Source organism: Macaca fascicularis, chromosome 7 (genome assembly GCF_037993035.2).
Source record: "Macaca fascicularis isolate 582-1 chromosome 7, T2T-MFA8v1.1".
Classification (NCBI taxonomy): Eukaryota; Metazoa; Chordata; class Mammalia; order Primates; family Cercopithecidae; genus Macaca; species Macaca fascicularis.
In genome coordinates, this window is record NC_088381.1 from 127,858,765 (window position 1) to 127,882,528 (window position 23,764).

The 23,764-nt window shown below is 34.9% G+C and overlaps 1 protein-coding gene across 1 annotated transcript in view; it reads left to right on the forward strand.

Annotated features, from left to right (window-relative positions):
- Positions 1-23,764, forward strand: part of LRRC9 (leucine rich repeat containing 9) — a 142,797-nt gene that overhangs the window by 86,438 nt on the left and 32,595 nt on the right. Inside the window, exons 24-29 of the mRNA XM_073997473.1 lie at positions 5,640-5,770; positions 7,321-7,429; positions 8,082-8,221; positions 11,826-11,962; positions 17,277-17,494; positions 21,402-21,470. Coding sequence (XP_073853574.1) covers positions 5,640-5,770; positions 7,321-7,429; positions 8,082-8,221; positions 11,826-11,962; positions 17,277-17,494; positions 21,402-21,470 — 804 coding nt within the window. The remainder of the gene's footprint in view (positions 1-5,639; positions 5,771-7,320; positions 7,430-8,081; positions 8,222-11,825; positions 11,963-17,276; positions 17,495-21,401; positions 21,471-23,764) is intronic.

Below are 23,764 nucleotides of genomic sequence, written 5' to 3' on the forward strand. Positions count from 1 at the left end.
GGCAGCGGCAAAATGTCACCAATCTTTTTGCATAGCAAGAGTGACCTTTAATCCAGTTCTCAACAAGTTCCTTATCTCCATCTGAGACCACCTCAGCCTGGACCTTATTGTCCATATCGCTATCAGCATTTTGGCCAAAACCATTCAACAAGTCTCTAGGAAGTTACAAACTTTCCCACATTTTCCCATCTTCTTCTAAGCCCTCCAAACTGTTCCAACCTCTGCCTGTTACCCAGTTCCAAAGTCACTTCCACATTTTTGGGTATCTTTACAGCAGCACATGACTCTACAATTTACTGCATTAGTCTGTTCTCATGCTGCCAATAAAGACGTACCTGAGACTGTGTAATTTATAAAGGAAAGAAGTTTAATGGCCTCACAGTCCCACATGGCTGGGAAGGCTTCACAATCATGGCAGATGAAGGAAGAGCAAAGGCAGGTCTTACATGGTGGCAGGCAAGACAGCATGTGCAGGGGAACTCCCCTTTATAAAAGTATCAGATTTCATGAGACTTATTCACTATCATGAGAACAGCACAGGAAAAACCCACCCCCGTGATTCACTTAGCTCCCACTGGGTCCCTCCCACAACAGGAGGGGATTATTACAATTCAAGATGAGATTTTGGTGGGAACACAGAGCCAATCCATATCAATGAGTATTATTTAATTATATTCCTTTTCACTTTACCTAAAAGCTCAGGACCAAATTTATGATTCAATAATATAAACCCTATAGGATCTTATAGTCTTTTTGTCACTAATCCTAGTGAGCTTGATTTTCATTATGTTTGATTTGCATTTTACTCTTTGATTATATGTGTTTCCTGTAAGCTGCCACAAATTATTTGTGGAATGAGGCAGAATATAAATGTATGAATTAATAATTGGACATCTTGAAGACTAGACTGAAGAATTTAGATTTTAAATGCAAGGTAATGGGAATGCATTGGATTTGAAGGGCAAGGGAAAGGAAGACTGAAAGATGTCTACAAGGTTTGAGTCTATGCCAATAAAAGATACCATAACAGAATATGAATATAGGAAGAAAAGCAATTTGGGGGTGTAAGATGATTAGTATTGGACTTTAGTTTTATATGGAGATCATCTGACTGGAGATGTCAAGCAGGCAGTTGAAATCACAGGATTAAATTTGTATATGAAAATTTACTTTACATATGTTTGGACTTGAATGTAATTTGAAGAGAGTTAACAGTTAAGACCAAAAGCATATGCAATATCATCTAATGAAAGAGAGTAGAGAAAGTAAAGAAATCTAAGTGAGGCTCTAATACTTGCATTTATTAAACATATGTAGAAAAAGAAGTCATGAAAAGTGGGTGCAGAGGTAGGTAATACAGTAATATATAATGCTAGAGTGTCTGAGATATAAATAGACTTTGGAAATGGCATAGTCAAAATCCTTTATTTTATGTATGAACACAAGCAACTCTAGAGAAGTTACATGACTTCTTCCAAATTATATGACTGTTTAATGGCAAATCATAGGCACATAAGCCTCATTCTCTGTCCAACACTCTCTAGATATATAATTACATTGTCTTCTTTGGAGTGGGAGTAGAAACCCAGGGAGGGCATAGACTAGGAGGAACCAAAGAACGATTTGGGTAGTTGTGTTTTCATTTTATCTTTTGTTCCCACATACTTTTATTTTTAAAAGATTATTTTTTGCATTAAGGATACATATTCTCAATTTAGATATGAAGTTTTAACAGAGTAGAAAAAAAGAAGGGAGTTTGAGTAAAAGTAGATCAAATGACTTACCAGTTTTATTTAGATCAAGTTCAAACCATTTGTCTGAAATAGATTGTCAACAATAGCCCTTGGGCCAAATGTGACCTGCCACTTATTTTTGTAAATAAAATTTTATTGGAACACATCCATGCCTGTTTGTTTATATATAGTCTATGACTGCTTTCACACTGCAGTGGCAAAATTAAATAGTAACAGAGAAGCTAGTGTTCCCAAAGGCTAAAATATTGACTGACTCTTTACAGGAAAACTGCAGAAAACATTTACCAATCCCTGATTTAGGAGGACACTAATCATATGTTGCTTGTATAATTATGAAAAACACAAAAGCAATGGTATTTCTAAGGCTGAATTAATGTTTTTAAAACTTATTTTGAGATTTTATTATTGAAGATTCAACAAGAGAAACAGAACTAGTAAGACAGATATACATATAGAGATATCTATGTCTATATATAGATATATAGATATCAAGGAATATTTAATAATGGAGGGGACTGCCTAAACAAGTCTGAAATCCAAAGGACAGGCCATCAGGAAGCGAAGATTATGGGCAGGCTGGGGCTCACAGGCATAGATGAAAGCTGCTGTCCATGAGTGGATTTTCTTCAGGAAAATTCTTTCTTTCAGGAACCTCACCTCTGCTTTTAAAGCCTTGCAATTGTTTGAATCACGCTCATCCAGATTGTTCAAGATGATCTCCTTATTGAAAGTCAGCTTGCTAGGAGCTTTAATTATGTCTACAAAATTCCTTCACAGCAATACCTACATCATTGGCTAAAATAATTGGGGACTCTAGCTCCAAATATTTTGCAGCTCTGTTGTTGGTACATACACATTTAAGACTGTTATGTCTTCTTGGTGGACTGACCCTTTTATCAGTAGGTAATGTCCCCTCTGACTCTGGTAATTTCCTTTGCTTCAAAGTTTACTTTATCTGAGGTTAATGAAGCCACTTCTGCTTTCTCTTGATTAATGTATAGGATATCTTTTTCTGTTCTTTTACTTTCAACCTGCATATATTATATTTGAAGTGAGTTTCTTGTTGACAACATACAGTTGGATCATGTTATCTTTTAGCTAATTTTTATATTTTAATTGATGAACAAAGGCCATTTATATTTAATATAGTTAACTGACCTGTTAGGGCTTAAGTCTGCCACTTTGTTTTCTTGTTTTATATTTGTTTCCTTTGTTTATCTTTCTTCTGTTTTCTTTTTTTTTGCCTTCCCGTGAGCTTCTTGAACACATTTTGAAATTCTATTTTTATTTATCCATAGTGTTTTTTGGTGTATCTCTCCATATAGTTTTTTTTAGTGGTTGTTCTAAGTATTACAATGCATATACATACTTTATTATAGTCTGTTAGGGTTGACATTTTACCAGTTTGAGTAAAGTGTAGAAATGTTACTTTCCTTTCAGTCTATTTCTTCTCCCCTGTTTATATTTTCACTATATACATTGAGAACCAATGAGACAATATTATAGGGTTTTTTTTACATCAATTAATCAAAGATAATTTAGAAAAATCAAGAAAAGAAGGGAAGTTTATTAATACTCTTTCCATTGTGCTTTCCTCTTTCCTGGCATTCCAAGATTCCTTTTTTTTTCTTTCCATTTCAAGAACTTTCTTTAGTCATTTCTTAAGGTAGGTCTGCTGGTAACAGTTTGCTTAGTTTTCCTTCCTTTGAGAATGTCTTGCTTTCTCTTTTTATTTCTGAATGATATTTTCCCTGGATATACAATTCTGGGTTGATGTTTCTCTTTCACCACTTGAAAATGTTGTGCCACATCCTCTGGTTTCCATGCTTTCTGATTAGAAATCTGCTGTCACTCACATTGTTTTACCCTCACAGGTAAGATTTAATTCCTCTGTCACTGTTTTCATGCCTTTTTTCTCTGTCATTAGTTTTTAGAAATTTGATTCTGATTATTATTACGTGTCCTTGCATGAATTTGGGTTTTTTTCCCATCTGAGGTTTGATTAGATTCTTAGCTTCTTGGTTTATGTCTTTTGCCAAATTTGGAAGATTTTTGGTTATAATTTCTTCAAATACTTTTTCAGCCCCACATTATTTCTCTCCTTTTTCTATGAATCTAGTGATACTAATATTAAATCTTTTGTATGGTTCTGCAAGTACGGGATATGTCTGTCTTGGTAAAGTGAGGCTCATTTATTTATGGGTCTATTTTCTCTCTTTTGTTCATACTGGGTAATTTCTATTGTTCTGTCTTCAAGTTATTTTTTTCTCTTTTCTCTCCATTCTGCTACTGAGTCCCTATCCATTGCATTTATTTCTTTATAGTATTTTTCAATTCTAAAATTTTCATTTCATTCTTCATATCTTCTATTGCTTTGCTATCACTTATCTCTTTGCTAAAGGTTTCTGTTTTTTCATTTGTTTCAAGTATGTTCATAATCACTTGTTGAGCATTTTTCCTTTGACTGCTTTTAAATGCCTGTCAGACAATTAAAAATATTTGTATCATTTCAAAGTTGGCATCTGTCGATTGTCTTTTCACATTCAAGTTGAGATGTTATTGGTTCTTAGCATGACATATTTTTTGTTTTATTCTGGACATTTGGGGTATTATGTGGGTCTTATTTAAATCTATTTTAGCAAGCCTCCCCTTGACACTATACCAGTGAGAAGATGGGGAACCACTTCGTTGCTGTCAGGTGGGAGATAGAAGTCCAAGTTCCTCCATGTGGCCTCTGTTGACAACCTGGAGGTGTGTTCTTCATTAACTGCTAGGCTAGAGTAGGAGTTCATGCTCCCCACCAGACTTCCATTGATTTACTCGGGCTGGGAAGTAAGGAACTCCTTGTTACTATTTCCCTCCACTGATTCATCCTGGCTGGGAGAGACAGGAACACCTAATTGATGCTCCACAGATAACTCATTATGAGTGGGTGGAAGTGGGAATCCAGACTCCCCATGTTATCTACAATAACACTTGCAGGTAGGAAGTGGGGCCATGTGTTACTGCTGATGGGGGATGAAAGTCCAGGTTCCCACTCAGCAGGTGGATAATGGAGAAATGCCTTGTTACAAATGAGCACAGGTTAAAGTCTAAGCAACCCATTCTGCATTTACTTGTGGGCATGAAGTTGGGGCCACAGTTTATTCTGTAGGGTTTAGCAGGAGTAGGCTTATTATTGTCTAAAGTTTTCTGCTGTGCTAGGCTTCCCCCTTCCTGATCCTTTGACTAGAGACAGTAGGCATTTTGTGTACTTTGTCTTGTTTTTTTCTTATTGTCATTTCTGGGTTTCTAGCTTCTCTAGCACCCAGTAGAGAAGGTGAGGCGAAAAGAAAATCCAGAGTGTCATTCCTCAGGTCCTGAGGTACCTACCTGGTCTGCTGCCTTCTCCACATCTTTCAGTATTCATATGTTTGGTTTTAATTTTTTTAATTAAAAAATTTTTTAGAGACAGGGTCTCACTCTGTCACCCAGACTGGAATCCAGTGGCATGATCATAGCTCACTGCAGCCTCTGAACTCCTGTGCTCGAGACATTCTCTGGCCTCAGCCTCCCACATAGCTACAACTACAGGCATGTGCCACTGTGCTTGACTAATTCTTTTTTGCTTTTGTAGAGACAGGGTCTCACTTTGTTGCCCAGCCTCATCTCGAACTCCTGGACTCAGGCAATCCTCCCACCTTGGCCTCCCAATGTGCTGGGATTATAGGTATTAGCCACCTTGCCCTGCATATGTTTGTTGTATATATAATGCACAGGATTTAGTTCTACTTAGTAGGAGGAATCTGGAAAAATAAGTCCACTGAATTTTTACCTGAAATCAGAGAACTACGTAATTTAGTCATCTGTAAGACAGGACATCATTTTGTAAATGCCTTCATATAGGAACCACCAGAGACTGAGAATGCAAAAGATTTGTTTGGTGGTAGACTTACTTCTGACATGATTGCAGAACGACAAGGACATTCCAACTTCATGCAAATGCAAGAACTAAATTGGACTTCATCATCCATTAGGTACAATCATTTTATTATATGCCTTTTTACATTATAATTACATTATGTAATTATCATTTTTCTGAAGCTTATAAATGTATACATCTTATATAAATATAATAAATAACTCATAAAATTATCTACTCTACTGCAAAGGTTCATGCTAAGTAATGCGTGTTTTTTAAGATGGGGTCTCAAAAAATGGCTCACTGCAGCTTCAACCTTGCAGGCTCAATCGATCCTCCTACTATAGGCACATGCCACCAAGCATGGCAAATTTTCTTTGTATTTTTTGTGGAGACAGCATTTATGCCATCTTGCCAGGCTAGTCGCCGATCATGGGCTCAAGTGGTTCACCTGCCTCAGTCTCCCAAAGTGCTGGGATTTCAGGTGTGAGCCACTGTGCCCAGCCTAAAATTAAAAATTCCTTTGTATGGCATAAAAGACCCTTTATTATCTGTCTATTATTATCTATTGTAGTCCTTTTCTTTACTGCCCATGCACTTCATATTTCAGGAATTCTGAAATATTCTAGTTACTGAAGCTCAATCATAAGATATTTTTTCATGTTTGTTCCTGCCTTTGTTTGTACCTGTTGCACTGCCTAGAACTCTTTTCTGCTAATTTGCTCGACAAATACCTACAAATGCTCCAAATATCATCTCAAGATCTTTCTGCTCCATGCTACAGATTCTATTTCCCCGAAATGCCATTACACTGGTATGATAGAGATGCTAACTCTATCATAGCAATTCTCCTCTTTATTTTCATTTTTCTGGCTCCCTCTTCTTGGGGGCTGAAATGTTTCTTTCATCTTTCTTGTAGCCTTTCCAAACACATTCGCTGCACTTAGGAAATACTAATGAAATTATGTTGAATGAATGAATAACTTATTAATGGGTAAAAGTATGTCATTATTGTAACTTCAAGTTTAGGATTTGTTTAGAGAACTGGTTAGGGAAAGGGATGTAGTTTTATGCTCTTCTCTGTCATGGCTCAAATGAAGATACAGCTATGGACTGTGAATCAAGCATTCTGTTTAATTACCAAAATGTTCACACAGGGTGGAATGCAATAAAGGTTTCCAAAAGATCTCACAGAAACTCTTATTTTCAAAGCCCTTACCTGCTTTTCCTTTCCTTTCCCATCCCTAGCCACTTCCTGGTATTTCAGAAATGACCTGCTTCATATATATCATCTGAAGTTTATAACCTGAAAATCTTATGATTTACTATATCAACTTCACTATGATTTCATGAACATATATGTGAATTTATAAAGAAAGTGGAATGTTTCTTTTACAAGTTTCTTCTATAATAGTGCTATGTTTATATGGTAATAGATTTTTTTTTAAAGCAACCAAATTCTATGTCACTTTCTTGCATATGTATCCAACCAAAATGTATATTCAGCTAATCATTTAACCAATTCATTTTACATTAAAGTAATTATTTTTATATTTGTCAGGTGAGACTTTTTTTTATGTCTTTGGTGGCTATATGTGAAGGAACTCACCTTTTCCTATATTTTCCTGTCCTATTAAAATAGTAACTGTATTTGTCTAAATTCAGAACAGTGGATTTGATTCCAGTCGACCAATTTAGAAATGTATGTAATGTGAATCTACAGAACAATAATCTTACTTCATTCAGTGGATTAATCTATCTACCTAATGTGAAGGTGAGTCATTCACAAATTTTTCTTTCTTTCAAGGTTTCCAATGCAAGTTTTTATCTTCTTTACTTTGGATTAAATGATATTTCCACATTATTAAAGTAGATAAATTATTCCTAAATTTTCTTTGGGTTTTTTTGGTTTGTTTTTTTTACTAAGCAAGAAAAAAACTATTACCTTCCAAAGTGATTTTGCTTTGACCTCAGTTTTATGTGATTGTCACATATGTAGTAAATTTTCCTCTGTAGTCAGAGATGGGATTGAAGGCAGATATGGAAAGAAGTTTCTAGGTTCTTTAAATGGCCTTATTGCCTCCTTTATTATTTCCTTGACTCAGCCATCTACTAAGGCCTTTTAAACATAGATAAATAGCTGTCTCTTCGACTAAAAATTATTTCATCCTTGTCAGGTTTGGAGAAATCAGGAGTACAGACTGAGAAAGCTGAGGAGCTTTCTAGAGTCTCCATGTGAACTATTGTAATTTCCCAGAATGTCAGATTAAAAACACATTCAAAACTAAGTCTAGATTATTTAGGATATAAACATTTGTTGTTTTAGCACTAATATATTATTAAATTATGTGGTATATGCCAAGTTTTATCCATACAATTTTTAATAATTTCCAGGATTTCTGATTAATAAGATATTCTTTCTGTAGGTCTTATGCCTCAACTATAATCATATTGAATCAATCATGCCCAGACTAAAGCCTCAGACTCACTTAACCAATAGACAACTACTGTACCAGAAAGTGCCTTCAAGTGGCTATGGACAGCAAGGAATTTCAAAAACAAACAGGTAGTATTCTTTATTTTTATGATTATAACTAATTTTGGCTGGGAATTTTAAAAGCAGTTAATCACATTAATGATAGCAGTAACACATTCCAGTACATAACATTTAGCTTATTGTAATACCTATTTTATTTATAGCTACATGCCAAAAATAAACTTCATAAATAAAAAGGTACTCAAAATATTTCTCTCATTGTTTATTCCCTGCCTTCTCCATTTCAAACCTGTATTGTGAACAAAGGGAAAAAAACAAAAAACAAACAAACAAAAGGCCTTGTACTGCATGTTTGGTGACCTTGGGTTTCTTTTTTAAAAATTGAGGTACAATTCACATACCATAAAACTCACCCTGTGTGTACAATTTAGCAATTTTTAGTTTATTCATCATAAACATTTTTATCAACCCACAAAGGAACCCTATACACAGTAGCATGGAAATGGTTTTTTTTTTTAGCATTTGTTTTGCTTTTATTTCTAAATTATTTATCTGGTCACTTAATGACTCAGCACCAATGGAATATATACTTTACGCAAAAAATGAAGACAAACCTTCCACCTCCTTACATATTTTGATAGAACATATATATATCATATCATATAATACATATCATATATATGATATATATATTTATAATGTGTATCTCCAAATCAGAATACTTTCATTCCAGTTTTCCCAATAAAGAACATTCCTTGTGCTTTTTATTACCTCTATCAAAGTATAATTTCCATGCAACAAAATTGACCAATTTAAGTGTAAAGTTTAATGAATTTTGACAAATGTATTCAATCATAAAACCTCTACCACAATCAAAATACAAAGTATTCCCATTCCAAAAAGTTCATTTATAATCCCTCCCCTGACACCCTGGCACCTGGCAACAACCACTAATCTGCTCTCTTGCTGTAATTTCTCCTTTTTCTAGAATTTCATATAATTGGAATTATGTAGTAAGTAGTTTTTGTGTCTGGCTCCTTTTACTTAGCATAATGCTTTTGAGATTCATTCATTTTGTTGCAAGTGTCAGTAATTTATTTCATTTTATTGCCAAATAGTATTCTGTTATATGTATTATATGACAAGTTATTTATGCTTTTATCATTGATGAACATTTTGGTTGTTCCTAATTTTAGGCTATTATGATTAAAGCTACTATGAACATTTCATTTATATACATACTTTTTTGGATCCTATTCATATTTGATTTTTCTAATAGTTTTATTGAAGTGGCAGTTTATGTATCATGTTTACTTATATTAAATGTATAATTCAATAATTTTACTAAATTTTTAGTTGTATAATCATAACTGCAATATAATTTCATAACATTTTCCATCTCACCAAAAAGATCCTTCATGTCTATTTACAGTCAATTTCCTTTCCCACCTCTAGTCCCAAACAACCTCTAATCTGTTTTCTAGAATTGTATCTTTCTAGACATTGCATATAAATGGAACTATAAAATAGGTGGTCTTTTGCCTCTGGCTTCTTACACTCAGCATGTTTTCAAGGTTCATTCACATTATAGGATGTGTTAGTAGTTCACTCCTTTTTATTGCTGAATATATTGGCTATTTCACTATGGATATGACTATATGGATATGTTACATAATGTTTATTCATCAGTTGATGGAAATTTGGATTGTTTCCACTTTTTGACTGGTTTGAATAACACTGCTTTAAACACTTGTGTACAAGTATTGCATATGAAAATTCTAATTCCTGCACATCTCTGCCAGTGCTTGCCTGTCTTTTATAGTATAGCCATTCTAATACATTCGAAGTGGTATCTCATTGTGGTTTTAATTTGTATTTTCCTAATGACAAATAGTGTTGAGCAGTTTTTCATATGCTTATTAATCATTCATATATCTTCTTTGGTAAAATCTCTATTCAAATCTAAAACCTAAAAAACCTAATTGTTTAATTAGGTTGCTTGGCTTTTCATTATTAAGTGTCTTTATACTGGGTGTAAGCCCTTTATTAAATAAATGATTTACAGACATTGTCTCTCAATCTGTGGCTTCTCTTTTCATTTTCTTAAATGATGTCTTTGAAGGAATTTTAATTTTGATAAAGTCTAATTTATCAACTTTTCTCTTACAGATTGCAATTTAGGTGTTATATGTAATAATTCTTTGCCTAACCTAAGGTCACAAAGATGTTCTCTTGTTTTCTTTAAAAAGTTTTATGTTTTCACTCTTACATCTAGTCCTATGATCTGTTTTGAGTTAAATGTTTGTGTATGTTGTGAGGTAGGAGTGAGGTCTAAATCTATTTTTGTATGTGGATATTCAGTTGTCTGAGCACCATTTTATTAGAACACTCTCCTTTCCTCTATTTAATTGTTTTGGCACCTTTGCTAAAAATCAGTTGAGCATAAATGTAAGGGTTTATTTCTGTACTCAGTTCTGTTCCACTGATCTGTATGTCTGTCCTTTTGTGCCAGTACTAGACTGGTTTGATTACTGTGGTTTTATAAAAAATTTTAAAATCAGTGATTTAAGCTCTCCAACTTTGTTCTTTTAAAAGATTGTTTTGACTATTCTAGATTCTTTACATTTCTTTAAAAATTTTAAGACAAGATGGTTATTCACAGTGAGTGGGGGGGATGTCTTCTGGGCTTTTGATAGAGATTGTATTAAATGAATCTGTTGATCAATTTGGGAGAATTGCCATTTTAGTAATATGGAATCTTCTAATCCATACACATGGAATATTTCTCTATTTATTTGGATCTTTGTTAATTTCTCTCAGTAATGTTTTGTAGTTTTCTGTGTACAGATTTTCCACTTATTAATTTATGCTGAAGTATTTTATTCTTTTTTATACTTTGTGAAAAAGAATTTTTGCTTAATTTCATTTTCAGATTTTTTATTGCTAGTAGGTAGAACATTCAGTTGATTTTTGTATATTAATCTTTTATCCTGTGACCTTGCTAAACTCCTTTATTGCTTCAAGTAGTTTTTTGGTGGATCTTTTTTTTTTTTTTTTTGAGACGGAGTCTCGCTCTGTCGCCCAGGCTGGAGTGCAGTGGCGCGATCTCGGCTCACTGCAAGCTCCGCCTCCCGGGTTCACGCCATTCTCCTGCCTCAGCCTCCCGAGTAGCTGGGACTACAGGCGCCCACAACCGCGCCCGGCTAATTTTTTGTATTTTTAGTAGAGACGGGGTTTCACCGTGGTCTCGATCTCCTGACCTTGTGATCCGCCCGCCTCGGCCTCCCAAAGTGCTGGGATTACAGGCGTGAGCCACCGCGCCCGGCCTTTTGGTGGATCTTTTAGGATTTTCTAAATACAGGATCATGTCATCTGAAAATAAAGACAGTTTTATTTATTCCTTTCCAATCTGGATGCATTTTTTTCTTGCCTGATTGCATTTTCTATTGATTTCATTGTAACACCTTATGTACTTCTTTATTCTAGACCATTCTTTTTAAAGAATATTACATAAAATATAAACAAGACTATGTATTATAGCTTAATTCTGATATATTAATAAATTTATATTTTCTTAACTTCAGTTTATAGTAAACACATACCGAACTGTCTTTTTATAATATACATGGTTTGAAGTTAAGTTTATGGCCTCAAACTTACCTATGTGTTTCAGAGACATAATGAGCAGTGAAAATTTGCCTCCAATAATGCACAGTTTAGAAGTTCTTCATTTGGGCTACAATGGAATTTGTAATTTGATCCAGCTACAACTTAACAGACTAAGAAATTTAAAATTCCTCTTTCTACAGGGTAAGTAGAAATACTGTTATTGTATAAGCCTTTATTTTTAAAAACTGATTTTATCATCATTCTGTTTTGATAAGCAAATATAAGCATCAGTATTTACTCAAACAGATTCACAGACAAAAATATTTTAGTAATCACAAATGAATTTTTCCTGGCTACTTACATACTTTTAGAAACCATTTTCAAAGGTCAATGCGGTATTCTGAGAATATAGACAGTATTACATCATAATTTACTTGTATATAGTATTCAACTTAAAAAACAATAAAAAAAACTAGTGGGTAATTCACAAGTATTTACTAAACTCAGAATTGTCATAAGTACTATGAAAGATATGGAGGTACTTTGTTATTATAATTATGTATCATTGAAATCCTTGATCTAAGTAGTTTAAGATCTATCTGTGGAGATGTACTGAGACAAAGATGAGTTAAGTTCAGACTATGTATTACTAACTTAAGTGCAACGGAAGTTCAGAGAAAAGAGAAATTAAAAGATTAGCTCGTCAACATGTATAGAGCTCTTTAAATGAGTGATAGAATCTAGACTGAAGGTGAGCATTACTGAGTGCTTTGCAAGCAGGGCAAAGGAGGAAAAGAGTCACAGGACATGACTGTGGTGTCTGTGGGCCAACACTTGAAAAGGGAACAACCTGATGAGAACAAAGAATATGCACTTTTCTAAGAGAGTTATAAATCCTCTAAACATGATCAATTTGATAAATAATCCTCATTTCAATATATGAGATCATGTTATTTAGTTTTTATTTAAATAAGCCTCATTACTTTACAGTAATTTTTAAGTTATACTTCAACTTCTGTGATACATGTGCAGAATGTGCAGGTTTGTTACATAGGTATACACGTGCCATGGTGGTTTGCTGCACCCATCAACCTGTCATCTACATTAGGTATTTCTCTTAATGCTTTCCCTTCCCTTGCCCCCCTGCTGCCTGACAGGCCCCAGTGTGTGATGTTCCTCTCCCTGTGTCCTTGTGTCCCCATTATTCTCTCCCACTTATGAGTGAGAACATGCAGTGTTTGGTTTTCTGTTCCTGTGCTAGTTTGCTGAGAATGATGGTTTCCAGCTTCATCCATGTCCCTGCAAAGGACATGAACTCATTCTTTTTTATGGCTGCATAGTATTCCATGGTGTATATGTGCCACATTTTCTTTATCCAGTCTAACACGGATGGGCATCTAGGTTGGTTTCAAGTCTTTGCTATTGTGAATAGTGCTGCAATAAACATATGTGTGCATGTGTCTTTATATTAGAATGGTTTATAATTGTTTGGGGATATGCCCAGTAATGGGGTTGCTGGGTCAAATGCTATTTCTGGTTCTAGATCCTTGAGGAATTGTGACACAGTCTTCCACAATGTTTGAACTAATTTACACTCCCACCAACAATTAGTAATTTTTAAATTTTGTATAATAGTGAAAAATTGAGGTTGAAAATATAGAGCAGGACCAAAGTAGGGAAAGTCAAGCAGAGAAATTTGTACAGGATATAGTCCATAATAGGTAGGAGCTTGAAACTTTAAGAAAAGTAGCATGAGAAAAACACAGGGCTTGGGACATTAGTCTAACAATAATTTTTAATGGCATAGGAGAAAGGCAGGTATATCCGTCAGTGGGACATGTGGGGAGATACTGAGGTAGTTGATCTGAGTACAGTAACTTCTCAAAGACAGGATTTTCTAGACCATATTTTTAAAAATTTGAATGCATCTATCAAAAGCACTTGTGATTTGGATCAAGAACCCGGAGACTTGGCCTTAAAACCAAGAAATTAAGCACAATGACAGATCTTTTTTTTAAAAAAAATTATTTTAGATTCAAGGGGTACATGTGTATTTTTGTTAACATGGTATTATGTTCTGGTGGGAATTGGGCTGCTAGTGTACCTATTGCCCGAACAGTGAATATAGTATCCAATAGCTAATTTTTCAACCCTCACCCCTACTCCCATTCTCCCCCTTTTTGCAGTGTACTTATTGTTGGAGTGTACTTACTGTGAATTTACTGCTTAGCTCCCACATGTAGATAAGAACATGCAGTATTTGATTTTCTGTTTCTGAGTTAGTTCACTGAGGATAATGGCCTCCAGCTCCATCCAGGCTGCTGTAGAGGGAGGGCATGATTTCATTCTTTTTTATGGCTATGACAGATTGGTATTTGTTTTCATGGTTTTTTTTGGTTTGTTTTTTGTTTTTGTTTTATTTTTTATTTTATTATTTATTATTTATTATTATTTTTTGAGAACGGGTTTCTCTCTATCACCCAGGCTGGAGTGCATTGGCACGATCATAGCTCACTGCAGCTTCAACCTCTGGAGCCCAAGTGATCCTCCCACCTCAGCCTCCTGTGTAGCTGGGACTATAGGCTTGTGCCACCATGCCTGGCTAATTTTTTTATTTTTCTCTCTTTTTTTGTAGATATGGGGTTTCAATTTGTTTCTCAGGTTGGTCTCAAACTCCTGGCCTTAAGAGATCCTTTCACCTCAGCCTCCCAAAATGGTGGGATTACAGGCATGAGCCACCACTCCCTGCCCAGATCTTTTAAAAGATACATTGACATACAAAAAAGCAGACAACCTAACCCTGGAAGGTCTATTTCAATCGAATAATGTAAGGGAGCAGTGTGTTCTGATGCCATGGCTAGCATGGCAAATTAGAGTACGGCAGCCTTATGCAGGAAGTAAGGCAGTTTACTCTGACAATAACAGCTGCCATTTGTGGAGTCAATGGGTAAGGTGTTTGTCTACATCATTGTCATATTTAATCTTCACAGCAACTCTACATGGTAAGGATTGTTACATGTATTTTACAAAAAAAAAAAGTGACATTCAGTGTGGTTTAATAATTTGCCAAGTTTGCACCAGTGTGTGTTATGGTACCAAGTCAAACCTAGATCTATCTACCTTCAAAGCACATGCAGTTTCTATCCAGCTTGAATGACATAATAAGGGCATAGACTAGAGTGCTGGCAGTGGGAGTGGTAAGAGGTGAGTCCAAAAGGCAGTTTAAAAGGAAGAAATATTAAGACTTAGTGGCTAATTAGATGTAAAATAAGGAGAAAAACTGTCCCAGATGTTTTTATAATTTCATTGGGAGATTGGGCAAGAGGAGGTACTAAAGCTAAAGTCATTGGGAAATGTTGCTTATTTGAGAGTAGAGAAAGATCAGTTTGTGTTGTAACAATTTTGATGCATTAAAAATAGAAAGTTGGCTGGGCGCAGTGGCTCACGCCTGTAATCCCAGCACTTTGGGAGGCCGAGGCAGGCGGATCACAAGGTCAGGAGATCGAGACCATCCTGGCTAACACGGTGAAACCCTGTCTCTACTAAAAATACAAAAAATTAGCCAGGCGTGGTGGCGGGCGCCTGTAGTCCCAGCTACTCGGGAGGCTGAGGCAGGAGAATGGCATGAACCTGGGAGGCAGAGCTTGCAGTGAGCCGAGATCCCGCCACTGCCCTCCAGCCTGGGCAACAGAGCGAGACTCCGTCTCAAAAAAAAAAGAAAGTTTTTCTAGCAATAGTACTGGACCACAAGTCAGGACTAGAGATATATTATTTTAGAATGATCACAATGGAAGTGAAAGGTGAAGTCATAAATGTATGTGCTTACTTAGGAAGTAAGCACACAGAAAGATGAGTGAAAGGCTGAAAAGAGCTTTGAAGACATTCTACCCCTTTCTCTGTATCCCTGTCAGCGTTTATTATTACCTGTCTTTTTGATAAAAGCCATTTTAACTGGGGTGAGATGATATCTCATTTGTATTTCCCTTATGATTAGTAATGCTGAGCATTTTTCCATATACCCATTGACCATTTGTATTTCTTCTTTTGAGAAATGTCTATGCATTTCCTTTTTCCTGTTGAGTTGTTTGGGCTCCTTATATATTCTGGTTATTAATCCCTTGTCAGATGGGTAGTTTATAAATACTTTCTCCCATTCTGTGAGCTCTCTCTTCACTTTGTTGATGGTTTCCTTTGCTGTTCAGGAGCTTTTTAGCTTGATGCAATCCCATTTGTCTATTTTTGCTTTGGCTGCCTGTGCTTTTGACGTATTACACAAGAAATCTTTGCCAAGTCCATTTTCATTTGATTTTTGTATATGATAAGAGATAGGGGTCAATTTTCATTTCTTCTGCATAGGGATATCCAGTTTTCCCCACACCTTTTATTGAAGAGACTGTCTTTTCCCCAATGTATGTTCTTAGCACCTTTATTAAAAAAGAGTTGACCGTAAATGTGTGGATTTATTTCTGGGTTGTCTATTCTGTTCCATTGGTCTATGTGTCTGTCTTTACGCCAGTTATTATGAGGACACTAGTCATATTAAATTAACGCTCATCCCAATGACCTCATTTTAATGTTAATTATCTTTTAAAGACCCTGTCTCCAAATACAGTCACATTTTGAGGTACTGGAGGTTAGGATTTTCACATATTAATTTCAGGGGGACACAATTCAGCACATAATAATCAAGGAGAATGAATATTGAATGAAACGTAGTGTGGCATACTAGGAAGATAATTGAGCTTAAAATGTAAAAAGTCTAAGTTAGGCCTGATATTGCCATTTTTATGTCTTTGAGAAAGCCACTTAATTTCTCTGACCCTCAATTTTCTGATTAGAAAAAAGAGATAAAATATTTCCCCTGTAGTATTTTGAGACTCTGACAGAAAATACTGTACATATAAAAAAATTTTGTAAAGTGAAGAGTCTTCATATAAGTTATCATTACTATTTATATAGCTATTGATAGCTACAATAGAGAGAAATCATAGGTTATAAATAAGGGTTTAGAGTTTTGAAGAATTAAATGAACTTTGATGTGTTTAATATGGTTGCAGTGCAAAAATATGAGAAAGAACAGCATAATTAATGGTGTTCTAACATAATACAACAAATTAGTCTATTTTAAGAAATAATTAAATATACTATTCTAATGTCTATTAGAGTAATAATATACTCAGGAAGCATATGTTTTGCAGCACTTTTCTGTATCTACTTTTGTCAATACCAACTATTTTAACAATTACTGAACAGACATATTAGATCATTTCAGTACATTGTGTACATCACATCCTGATCTTTCAAATTCACAAATGAGAAATTTTAGCAAATATTATTTTATGATGATGCTACCTTCCTGTAAATTACATTTCAATTTCTCTTTGGAAATAAGTTTCTTGAATCCTTTACTTCTTTTGAAAAATCATCTGATTAAAAGATATTTATATGTAAGTAGATATCCTTTAATTCAGGAAGTTTGGGCTCACTTGATATATCATGACTTCTTTCTTTTTAGGTAATGAAATCAGCCAAGTTGAAGGGCTTGACAACTTAGCAGTCCTTCAGGAATTGGTAGTGGATCATAACCGCATCCGATCATTTAATGACAGTGCTTTTGCCAAACCAAGTTCTTTATTGGCACTTCACTTGGAGGAAAACAGACTACGAGAACTGGGCAAATTACAATCTTTGGTTAAACTAGAGAAACTCTTCCTAGGATATAATAAAATCCAGGTAACTGTTATTTTTTTATTATGGGATTTACAAGCTTTAGTTTCTCTGAGTTCTGAACATAAAGCTTCCAAGAACATCAATGAAAATGTTGCTAGTATGTTATTTATCATTTATGTACCATCTATATTTCAAGGCATAGAAATAGTCTGTGATGCAGAAATATTCACCCTACTTCTAGACTTAAGAACTGGACAAAGCCACATGCACAAGCTCATTAACAAAGGTTAGTTCTACATGTTCTAAGGCTCTTCTCATCAGTCCTCTCTGAGAGTTCTCATTTGTTCCTTGACTGCTCTTGATCCAAGTTGTTTCTGAATCTTGATTCTGGACTTCCTTTGGCCCCTTAAACTTATCATATGTACTTGTTCTACCCGGCATTTGAATCAACTCCTGATAACGGACTTTGACTCGGCTTTAATGTTATATCTCTCCCCACTCAAGGCTTCCTTAGATAGGATCCTGGCTTAGTTTTACCTGCTGAGAATTTAACCTGTTACTTTTAGGTCACCGCCCCAACTGAACCGCTCAGACTCTCTCCTGAGATAGCATACAGATAAGAGTTGAAGACATAACCTTATACAGCCCTCACATTTCTCTCAGCATTTCTGTGGTGGTCTCTTAGCTCTCCTTTTACCAGCTTTTCTACTTCTGCCAATACCTCTAAGATAGCCTCAAAGACAGACTGAACTCTGGACTAACCGCCAAGGGCAGGCAGCAAGTCTGTCTTGTCTACATTTGTATCAGTATACAGCATAGTACCCAGTACATAATAGATCCTCCATAAACATTTGTGGCTCTACTTGCTATAGAGTTCAGGAAGCCTTTTCTGGGGGTGATTTTTTAAAAGCCCTGGACAAGGTTAGAAGGAAATCATGAGCCATGCCCCTTTCTACAAAGCAATTAGGGAATGTACATACAGATAAAAATAGTATACAACTAATTTATACAGATTCAAACATTCATCTGAGAAAAGCCTGCCAAAACTGGGGATGATTCTTCCTAAGATTTATCAAGAAGAAATCTAAATTAGGAAAATTGCCCTTCTATGAAGATCTTTCCAGTGATAGCAACTGAGCTAACAAAAAAGACTGTCAACTCAGACTTAACACTCATCAGAGATCTTACCTGGTATCGAGCTTTATAAATAATTTCAAGGACACACAGGGCCCAGGACATGCCTAGTGCCTTCTCAGGCCCTTCCTTCCCCCATCACACACACCACCGAGCTTAGAATAAAATGTGAGGTCTTCAAGTGAGATTCCACGAGGTGATCTTATACAATAAGGGAGTGTGTTTCATTTACGAACCATCTCCATTTTAAACTTGAAATTATGTGACATTTTACAGGGATCCATGCCTTATAATTCTATAGATTCTAGGTTTATTTATTACAGGCAGTCCTTAACCAAGAAGATCTGCTAAGAGAATATTATAAATGAGGACCGCTAAGAGAATATCATAAATGAGGACCTTCTTCCTAGCAAGTATAATTGCTTTATTTGACAGGATGTCCAGTTACCAGATTAGACCTGGTAACCTGCTTTTCCACAAGAGTGTCCCTGCTCTCTACTCCTCTATCCCTCTTAAGCAAATGAATCGATAGAGATCAGCTGGTATAACAACTATACTTAGTCAAGCTTATTTATTAACAAAATCTAATATAGCTAAATGACAACTTATATATCATGAGAGATTCTACATATCATTGAATGAAGAAGTAAGTATTATTATTTAATGATCATCCCTTATTTGTTTTATTTTTATCCTTGAAATGGTATTTTCCATTGAATTTAGATAGATCATTTTGCCTTTAAGCTTATTCTAACCATTAATATTATAGTACCTTAATGTGCCCATACATTTAGATGGGGAAAAAATGAACTCAGAGGAATAGAAAGGTTATGTTGGAAATTCTGTTGAATTCTACTGAAAACATATTTTCTTCAAACTTCTGAACTCTCCTTTCAAATTTTATTTTTAAGAGAGATTCTGTCTCTAGATTCATACCAACATGGGCAGGCTGATACCAGCATTAATTTCAACAAAGGGACAATCAGATAACTTTGGGTTAATAAAAATTGATAGAAGGGAGAAAGCCTAGAAAAATTAACAAAGGAACAATATTTCAAGTGAAGGTATATGCAGTCCCTCGTTGGCCTACTTTAACATCCTTCAGAAGCTATATCCTTGATAAAATATAATACATACCCTTGATTCTGGTGTGATGCTTTTTACTTAGCCATCATGTCCAATAATATAGATTTAGCAAATTGTTGTCTATGGTCTTGCTTCTAAAGAAAGAATCACACAAACACAATTGAAAGATTCATTATTTAATTCACCTTTATAGTACTGTTTGATCCCTGTGTCTAAATGATTCCCCTACCTGGCATCCAGCTACTCTGTCTACTTTTAAACATATAATTAATCACCTGAAGCTGAAAAGAACCCTAAGAATAGTCTATTGCTATTTCCTGTCCTCAGTGAAGGCCCCAATCCAGGCACAATTATTATTATGATTGCCTTAAGTACTTACGCTGACATTGTAACTACCATTGGTATCCTGGTTAATGCTTAACAACTGGCTCTCCAAGAGGAAAAAAGTCCCTGATGAGTAACGTTTGCCAATTTCTATGGTATAATTTCTTCTGTCATAGCCAATTTCAGGCTAACACACCATCTCACAAAATTCCTAAAAATTTACCAGTTGACTTTTTGTGAGCCAGTAGCAGCACACTACTGTAAAAAATAATGCTGCATATTAAAAATGGGAAGCCATCAGCCCTCTCCCCCCAATTATGGACATATTAGTTTCCCTGATGTCTCTCTAAAAGTTTATGCCATCATTATCTTCTACAAATTTAATAGTCTATTTCCCATATTAACATTTTCTGTGAAAACAGAAATTTTGATTAGGAATATTTCACTAGTGACTACTGTTATGTTTGGTTTAATTTAAGAAAATAATGTAAGACTTTTCACATGTCCGTGATTACCGATCAGGCCTTGGTTCCACAGACAGAAACTGCCTGTGGGTAAAAATGCACAATATCTCTATAGATTTACAGATTTTTCAAAACCCTCCTTTATGATACTTCCAAAATCAAAAGAGTAAAGATCGGTCATTTTAAAAATCAAATTCACTTCCAAATGATCTAAAATAGGTCTAAATATTTTTACACATACTAGAAGAATTTGCTATATGTCCACTTGTAATTCCACAAAGGAATACACGCATGTCAATAACTTTGTTGTGTTACATGAACTAGCAACAACTTTAGGCTGAGCTTGTTGACTAAAGTTTGTCAGAAATAGCATTTTAGAAATAATTTTGCAAAAACTAAAATATATTTGCAAACTTTCACCAATGTTAAATGGAAGCTAATAAATAATGCTATGCAATGGAGAAGGCAAATTATTTAACATGAGAGATAGTTTTTCAGCTATATATATTCCCAGCAAGTATATCAAAATGCAATCCACTCAATAGCACACATTCTTTTATTGTTAAGGTTGTGTTTAGTTATGTACCTTTAAAACTTTTAGATTTGGTTCACCTTTTCCATACTTTTTTGTCAATGTGCTGGAGGAATTAACCAAATATAATCTGAGTCCTAGAATAAATCACAATTCTGAGAAAAAATTTGGTCTTTTCTTACAAGTGCTTCTATATATCCAATTTTCCATGTTAGACTGTTATCTTTGCCAGTCATGTATTTGAAATCTACAGTACACAGATCTGCCTTTATTCAAGAATACAGAAGACTGTCACTGTCACTCAAGCTCACTTCAGAGAATTCAATCATGAGCTAGCTGCAATCTAACACTTACATATAATTACTTCAAATGAGTCTACATTTGAAGATGTTGAGTCTAACCAAATAATAACTGATTAACTTTTGAATAGGATATCACAGAACTGGAAAAACTTGATGTTATCTCTACTCTCAGGGAGCTTACAGTGTACGGCAATCCAGTGAGTATGTTACCATTCTAATTTATTAGTTAATTTACTGGTAGTTTTATAAAATTTATTTTTATATGGTATTAGAAAGGGATTTAATTTTATGTTTCTGTATGCATAGCCAGTTATCCCAGCCCAAATGTATTGACTTCTTCCAACTGATTACAGTGCAAACTGTCATTGTCATGTATAAATAAGGTCTGTTTCAGGTTTCCACATTATATTCCTTGGCCTATTTTTCTAACCCTGTGCCAATATTATATAGTGTTAATTAATTAACATTTTGTAGTAAGCCTTGATGTCTGGTAGAATAAGCACCTCTAATTCTTCCTCTTTCACCTCCTTCTCTTTCTCATTATTTCTTTCTCTTTCTTCACTGCCTTGGCTATTCTTGGCCCTTTACACTTTTCTATAAATTTTAGGAACCAATCCATCAAGTTACATGAGAATCTTGTTGGTATTTTAATTGGAATGGCATTCAATTTATAAGTTAATTTGGGGAGAAGGTTGCAACCTTTCCTGTTGGAATCTTTGAGGGGACCCAATAAGTAGCACCCTTGTTCACCTAATTTCTAAACAGATTGAGTAATATGACAATGGAGAGGCAAAAATATCAGCTTAGCTTAGTGAGAAATCAAAGGGGCATGTTATCAGATTTCAGAAATAGTCAGTCATGATCACCCAGATATAGAAAATACTACACCGAGCTTTTTCCGCATAAGAGGAGAGCTACTCTTGGAGAGCAGAACACATTCTTCCAGAACACTCTTTTCCCAAGAAGGGAGCTAAATCACTCAACTTCCCCTAGTAGAGAGGAAGTGAAGGGTTTGAGAAAACCCAGGAGGGCCACATCATAGAGCTACTTCCACCAAGAAGAAAATAGCAATAAACAGTATCCCCTAATATTTATAGTATTCAGCCTTCACATTCATTAACATAAATATCACTCCATTTATTTCATGTCTTTGAATAAATATTTGTAATTTTCTCCATAAAGATTTTAATCATCTTTGGTTAGATTTATTGTTGTTTTAATTGCTTTTTAAATAGTGTCTTTATTTTCCTAATTGTTTGTTGCTGGAGTGTATACATTCTGATTTTTGTATATTGCTTTTTATCTAGGACCCTTGCTGAACCCTCTTTTTAATTATAATGGTTTGTAATTTTTTTTGGATTTTCTCTATAGACTATTATCTGCAAATATGACTATCATTTCTTTCCAGTTCTCACATTTTTAATTTCCTTTGCTTCTCTTAGCATGCTATCTAGGACCTCTAGTACAGTGTTGAATTAGAAGTACCATTAGAAGTACTTATAGTAAGTTACTAACTTCAAAAGAATGCTTTAAAGTTGTCACTACTTAATATGATGTTTGCAGTAGGTTATGGGAAGATAACCTTTAACAGCTTAAGGAAATTCTAGTTCCAGTTTCCTACCAGTTTTGTCTTGAATGGGCATTGCTTTTTCAGTAATTGGTAATATAGTTTTTCTCTTTAATCTGTTAATATGGTAAATTACAATAATAGACTAGTGTTAAACCATCTTGAAATTCCTGGGATGAATACTTCTTGGTCATGTTTTATATTTTATTGGATTCAATTTGCTAATATTTTATGTAGCATATCTGTATCCATGGAAATAAGTAAAATTATCCTATAATTTTATCTTCTTTTAGTATTCTTTTCAACTCTCTCAAAGTTTTACTTGCTTCATAAAATAATTTGGGAGCATTCCCTCTTTCTTCAATCTATGGAGTTTTTATATGCAATGTCTCATATACTTCTGGAAGGATAATTAAACCTTATCTCTAGAACTCTCTGGGCTTAATATTTTTTGAGGTTATATTTTAAACTACTTAAATTCTTTAATGGCGATAAAGCTAGTCATGTTTGTATTTCTTAAAACAGCTATTCTGAGAAGTTATATTATCTAGAAAATTGCCCTTTTTAGGTAATTTTTTTTTCTTTTTTTTTGAGACAGAGTCTCTCTCTGTCACCCAAGATGGAGTGCAGTGGCAAGATCTCAGCTCACTGCAGCCTCTGCCTCCTGGGTTCAAGCAATTCTCCTTCCTCAGTCTCTCAAGTAGCTGAGATTACAGATGCGTGCCTTCATGTCTGGCTAATTTTTTGTATTTTTAGTAGAGACAGAGTTTCACCATGTTGGCCAGGATGGCTTTAATCTCCTGATCTCATGATCTGCCTGCCTCTGCCTCCCAAAGTGCTGGGATTACAGGCGTGAGCCACCTTGCCTGGCCTGTAAAATTTTAATGTATTGCTCTCATAGTACTTTCATGAATTGTTTTTCAT